This window comes from Colobus angolensis, unplaced genomic scaffold, assembly GCF_000951035.1.
Source record: "Colobus angolensis palliatus isolate OR3802 unplaced genomic scaffold, Cang.pa_1.0 Scaffold60, whole genome shotgun sequence".
NCBI lineage: Eukaryota > Metazoa > Chordata > Mammalia > Primates > Cercopithecidae > Colobus > Colobus angolensis.
The window spans coordinates 4304227-4311045 of NW_012119599.1; the positions used below are offsets into that span (position 1 = coordinate 4304227).

The 6819-nt window shown below is 50.5% G+C and overlaps 1 protein-coding gene across 1 annotated transcript in view; it reads left to right on the plus strand.

The window, feature by feature from the left end:
* The window catches only part of PHLDB3 (pleckstrin homology-like domain, family B, member 3), a 44780-nt gene extending 38290 nt beyond the window's left edge, over nucleotides 1–6490 (plus strand). The window contains 3 exon segments of the mRNA XM_011963127.1: nucleotides 2038–2254; nucleotides 3479–3564; nucleotides 6056–6490. Of these exon segments, the coding sequence (XP_011818517.1) occupies nucleotides 2038–2254; nucleotides 3479–3564; nucleotides 6056–6190 (438 nt within the window). The 3' untranslated portion in view covers nucleotides 6191–6490.
* The last annotated feature ends 329 nt before the right edge of the window (nucleotides 6491–6819 follow it).

Sequence of the window (6819 nt, forward strand, 5' to 3'; positions counted from 1 at the left end):
TGAGCCACTGAGCCCAGCCTAAGTTTTGTATTTTTTGTAGAGACAGAGTTTCACCATTTTGCCCCAGGCTGGTCTCAAACTCCTGGGTTTAAGGGATCCTCCCCTCTTGGCCTCCCAAAGTGCTGGGATTACAGGTGTGAGCCTCCGCACCCATCCTGTTTCAGTTTTCTAACTCCTTGACACTCAAAGTGTGGCTGGTGGAACAGCAGCATCAGGGCCCACCTGGGAGCTTGTCAGACATGCAGAACCTCTCCCCTTACTCCAGACCCCACCCTGAAATGACTGAATCAGAGTCTGCGTTTTTTTTTTTTTAAGACACGGAGTCTTGCTCTGTCGCCCAGGCTGGAGTGCAGTGGTGCGATCTCGGCTCACTACAAGCTCCACCTCCTGGGTTCACGCCATTCTCCTGCCTCAGCCTCCTGAATAGTTGGGGTTTCAGATGCCCACCGCTATACCCAGCTAAGTTTTGTATTTTTAGTAGAGATGGGGTTTCACTATGTTAGCCAGGATGATCTCGATCTCCTGACCTCATGATCCGCCTACCTCGGCCTCCCAAAGTGCTGGCATTACAGGCGTGAGCCACCGCACCCGGCCCAGAGTCTGCATTTTAACATTTTAACAAAAATTCCCAGCGGATCCGCTTGCACGACGAAATCTGAGATGTACTGAACCTCCGTTTGACCTCCGGAATCCTACCACTGTTTGAAGGGATTATTTGGGAAGAATAGGTTGGATCAGACCAGCTCATGGTCAGGCTTTCATAAATAATGGACACTTGTCTTGCCTTAAATCCTCCTCCTCAACCTGTATGACCATCTGAGGTGACCACTCTACCTGGTGAGTTCTGGTTCTGTCAGCTCTGGCTGTGTGACTTGTCTTGAGCAACTTAACCTCTCTGAGTCTTGGTTTCCACATCTGTGAAATGGAGATAAATGTACTTACCCCTCCAGGAGAGTTTGAGGGGGCAGAGATTATACCTAAAAAGTACTTATCAGAGGATTATATTCATCAATTTCAATCACAACAATAATAACAACAATGATAATGTAAACAAACACTCTCTGTTTTATTTTTGAGACAGGGTCTCACTCAGTCACCCAGGCTGGAGTGCAGTGGTGCAATCATAGCTCAGTGCAATTTCCATCTCCTGGGCTCAAGCGATCCTCCTGGGCTCAGCTTCTTTAGTAGCTGGAACTACAGGTGTGCGCCACCAGGCCCAGCTAATTTTCTGGATTTTTAGTAGAGATGGGGTCTCTCTATATTGCCCAGGCTGGTCTCCAACTCATAGCCTCAAGTGATCCTTCCACTTCAGCTTCCCAAAGTGCTGGGATTATAGGCATGAGCCACTGCACATAGCTTCTCTCTCTCTCCCTCTCTCTCTCCCCCGCCCCTCTTTCTCTCTCTCTCTCCCCCTCCCTCCTTCCCTCTCTCGGATCAAGGGATCCTCCCACCTCAGTCTCCTGAGTAGCTGGAATTACAGGCTCAGGCCACCACACAGGCTCCAATCTTCATTTCTTTTTTTCCAAAAAAAATGTTTTTTTTCAGAGACAGGATCTCACTGTGTTGCCCAGACTGCCCTTCAATTCTTAGGCCTAAGGGATCCTCCTGCCTCAGCTTCCCAAAGTCCTGAGATTACAGGCATGAGCCACCATGCCTGGCCTGATCTTCATTTCTTTTGCTAGGCCTCTGATGTTTCAGGGTGAGCTCTAAGGTCAGAAATACCTGGGTTCGTGTCCCAGTTCTGCTGCCTAGAAGCTCTGTGTGACCTCGGGTGCATGACGTCATCTCTCTGTACCTCATTTGGGGCTCACAGTTGCCATGAAGTGCCAAGGAGCTGATGTTCATAAAGCCCTGGGCAGAGCATCATAGTCAATCCATGTAGCCATTGCATTCGTCAGATGGTCCTTGTTAATATTACCCTTTAAAGACTGTAGCGGGCCTTACACTCAAGCTGCTATGACTTGCTCCCCTCGAGGGGCTCCAGGCTGTAGAATCCCCCAGCCCTTACATCAGCTGCCTCTTCTTTTCGCTCCCCAGGCCCCGCCCACCCCACCCCACCCTCCAGGCCCGCGAATCTTGGATCTCCGGCAGCATCTGGAGGGATGGGGCCACAACCCAGAAAACTGCCCACACGTGCAGGTGTCTGGGGGCTGCTGCCGCGGACCCTTGGTGAAGATGGGCGGCCGCATCAAGACCTGGAGGAAGCGATGGTTCTGCTTTGACCGCCAAGCCCGCCGCTTGGCCTACTATGCGGGTAAGCCCAGCCTGGCCACCATGGGCCCCGGGATGCTGGAATTCCACTCCGGAGGCCTTTCCCCTACAGGCACCAGAAGTCCTGGCCCCCACTTTCCATGTTCCCCAGGATCCAGAAGTTTGGTTCCTTAGCTCCTACCTTCCCTACAACCCAGGAGTCCAGGCTCTCAGCTCCCTTTTCCTCCAGATCCTGGAGTCCAGATCCCCAGCCCCTCTTTAAGTCACCCAGAATTCAAACCCCCAGCCCTCCTTAGGGACGTAGATAACAGATAGATAACAGCTTAATACAATTCAAGCTTCCCAGGGCCCATGTTCCTAAGACACCCAGGAGTCTGAACCTGCACTGTCAGCTGCTCGCGGTCCCCCAACAGCCAGGAGTCTCGGGCCTTGTCCTTCTTCTCTAGGATAATCAATTATTCCAAACCTCTCCTTGGACACTTTTTTTTTTTTTGAGACGGAGTCTTGCTGTGTCACCCAGGCTGAAGTGCAGTGGCGTGATCTCAGCTCACTGCAACCTCCGCCTCCCATGTTTAAGCGAGTCTCCTGGCTCAGCCTCCTGAATGGCTGGGACTATAGGCTCATGCTACCACACCCGGCTAATTTTTAGTAGAGACGGGGTTTCACTGTGTTAACCTGGATGGTCTTGATTTCCTGACCTTGTGATCTGCCTGCCTTGTCCTCCCAAAGTGCTGGGAATACAGGTGTGAGCCACTGTTCCCAGCCTCCTTAGACACTTGTATTGCCTTAAATCCTTCTCCCCTAACCTGTATGACCATCTGACTCTACCTAGTGAGTCCTGGCCCTGTCAGCTCTGGCTGTGTGACTTGTGCTGGGTGACTTAACCTCTCTGAGTCTTGGTTTCCACATCTGTGAAGTGGAGATAAATGTACTTACCCCTCCAGGAGAGTTTGAGGGATTAGAGATTATACCTAGAAAGTACTTGAGTACTCCCTGAGTTCCTTCCCTTCTCAGAGTCCAAGGCACTCAGAGCCTAGGATTCCAGCTCCACAGACCCCACTCCCCAATAGTGTCCAGTTTCTGCACCCAATCTCCCATCCAGCATTAACATTCAGTCACCTCTCAACCTTTAGAGACCTTCAGACTCTTGTCACCATGTTTTGTACCCCAAATCCAGTCTCAGGACTTAGGGCCAATGACCCTCACCTCAACACACACAGATACACCTTTCTCATTGGCTCCCTTTTTCTCTTACCTCCCCTGCCAGACAAGGAAGAGACCAAGCTCAAAGGTGTCATCTACTTCCAGGCCATTGAGGAAGTCTATTACGACCACTTACGCTGTGCCTTCAAGGTGAAGCCCCTCAATGTCACCCTACCCTCCCAGTTGGAGTCCGAGTTGGAGTCAGGCCTTATCTCATCCCTGGCTCATCCTGGGGAAAACCACTCGCAGCTTCTGTCAGGGTACTTACAGGAGTACCTGTTTGTCACAGAGAAGACAAACAGGTCGCCTGACTGCAGGGACTAAAAATTAAGAGCCCACACTCTGGCTTTCAGCTACTATTAATTTTCTTTTCTTTTCTTTTCTTTTTTAAGATGGAGTCTCATTCTGTCGCCCAGGCTGGAGTGCAGTGGTGCTATCTCTGCTCACTGCAACCTCTGCCTCCCTGGTTCAAGCTATTCTCCTGCCTCAGCCTCCCGAGTAGCTGGGATTACAGGCGTGCCACCATGTCTGGCTAATTTTTGTATTTTTAGTAGAGACGGGGTTTCACTATGTTGGCCAGGCTGGTCTCAAACTCCTGACCTCATGATCTGCCCACCTTGGCCTCTCAAAGTTCTGGGATTACAAGCGTGAGCCATCACACCATCACATGTGGCTGTTTTTTTTTTTTTTTTTTTTTTAAGACAGAGTCTGGCTGTGCCGCCCAGGCTGGAGTGCAGTGGCACTATATTGGCTCACTGCAACCTCCGCCTCCTGGGTTCAAGTAATTCTCCTGCTTTAGCCTCCCGAGTAGTTGGGATTATAGGTGTGCCACCACACCTGGCTAACTTTTGTATTTTTAGTTGAGATGGGGTTTCACTGTGTTAGCCAGGCTGGTCTCGAACTGCTGACCTCAAGATCTGCCCACCTTGGCCTCCCAAAGTGCTGGGATTACAGGCGTGAACCACCGCGCCTGGCCTGTCACTGTTAATTTTCTTGGAACAAAAGTTTTAGAGCCAAAATATGGCAAACTCTGATGTCAAACTGGGAATGAATGAAGAGGTCAGAGCAAGGGTGGGGCACCTGGGAGCATCTAAAGGAGATGATCTGCCAGGCGTGGTGGCTCACGCCTGTAATCCCAACATTTTGGGAGACCGAGATGGGAGGATTGCATGAGGCCAGGAGTTCGAGCATGGTCAACATAGCAATATTCCATCTCTCTTTTTAGTTTGAATTTTTAAATGAAAAACAAATAAAGGAACTGGTTGTTACTTGGCTCCTGCCAACAGTTGCCAAGTGGGAGTGGGCCCCAGAGAACTCAGGAATTGGAACTTGTATAAAAGCACAGTGCCAAAAATTTAAATGTTGGCAACTGATACAATATTTAGAAAGCTCTGTGGAGAATAACCAAACTGTGGCTTTTTAGCAATTAGGTTGGAATCTCAGCTATGTGACATCAGGAAAGTGAATTCCTTTCTTTAGCCTTAGTTTTCTTTCTTTCTTTTCTTCTTTCTTTTTTTTTGAGACAGGGTCTTGCTTTGTCGCCCAGGCTGGAGTGCAGTGGCACAATCATAGCTCACTGTAGCCTCTATCTCTCAGGCTCAAGCAATCCTCCTGCCTCAGCCTCCTGAGTAGCTAGGACTATATATGCGCGCCACTACACCCAGCTAATTTGTTTTGTTTTGTTTTATTTTGTTTTTCTGGTATTTTTTGTAGAGATGGGGTCTCCCTATGTTGCCCAGGCTGGTTTCGAACTCCTGAGTTCAAGCAGTCCATCCATTTCAACCTCCCAAAGTGCTGAGATTGCAGGCACGAGCCACCCAGCCTGGCCAGCCTTAGTTTCCTCATGTGTAGAATGGGCACGCATCAACGCATTCCATCAGGGTTATTGAGAGGACTAAAAACAGATTATGGACATAAGGGATTTACTCAATTTGGGATTGGCAAGTGGGTACTCAATAACGGATTCTAGACACTAACTTTCCCAAGGTACAAGGGGACCTAGATTTTGGGGAGGTGGAATTTGAATGCCTATATATCTAATATAGAAGTTAGGCTGAGAGAAGGCGCCATAAGTCCCACTTTTAAATTTCTCGGCCTGGCGCGGTGGCTCATGCCTGCAAGCCCAGCACTTTGGGAGGCCGACACGGGTGAATCACAAGGTCAAGAGATCGAGACCAGCCTGACCAACACGGTGAAACGCCGTCTGTACTAAAAATACAAAAAGTAGCCGGGCATGGTGGCACAGGCCTGTAATCCCAGCTACTCTGGAGGCTGAGACAGGAGAATCGCTTGAACCCGAGAGGTGGATGTTGCAGTGAGCCAAGATCGCGCCACGGCACTCCAGCCTGGAGAGAGAGCAAGACTCCGTCTCAAAAAAAAAGAAAAAAACATTTATCTTGCCCATAATTTATCAATAGCGCTCTACATATGTTAATTTTAAGCACTTTCCTGTGTTAATTCATTTAATCCTAATAACCCAGTGAGGTAGGTGGCATCATTTGGGAAGACAGGGAAACTGACGTTCAGATACTTAAGTACCTTGTCCAGTGCCACACAGACTGTAAGTAGCAAGGCTGGGTTCGCACCCAGACTGTGGCCAGTGTCTTTTGTCCTCATTACCCTCACTTTCTGCTTATTCCAGAGCCCCAGCCCCCGCCTGACCTTCTGCGTGAAAACCTACGAACGCCTTTTCTACATGGTGGCTCCGAGTCCCGAAGCCATGCGCATTTGGATGGACGTCATTGTGACAGCCGCTGACGAAAACCACGCCCCCTGAGTGGCACCGCCCACTTGGGAGGAAGTCCTTTCGAGGCTCCGCAGGCGCGAGGGCGTTCCTAGGCCCCGCCCACTGCCGGCAAACTTGGGCGCACGCCTTTGGAACTCTCCCGGGAATTCTGCAGGCCCCACAGCTCGGCTGGCCTGAGCTGCTGCGTTCTGGGTTGCAGGTGCCTTGCCACCGACGGGATCGCCAGCCCCTGAGGCCCTGCCCGGGGCAGGAGGAAGATTGCAGGGGCGGGAAGAAACTATTTATTGGTGCTCCTGTGATACCGAATTAAATACGGAGGAAAAACAGGAATTGCTGCTGTGGTTTCCAGCCTAGGCGTCCGGGGCCCCTCGGCCCTTAGGCAGGACATCTGAGTTATCGGTACCTCTGGGAGCCACGCGTCCCACAGCCGGCTTTCTTTAGGAATGGAGGCCTTCAACTCTAAGGTCATGGCTGGGAGAAGAGGGTGGGAGGCTTGCGTCCTTAGTGTTTGGCAGTTTTGCTTTTTTAGTTTGTAGGCCCTTCTGTTTCCACCCTTTCTGGCCTGACCAGCTGCTGGAAATTTCTAGGAACTCCTAGGCTTCCCCCCGTTAGGCCTTTGCCTACGTTGTTCCCTCTGCCCTTTTCTTCCCTTTTTTTCT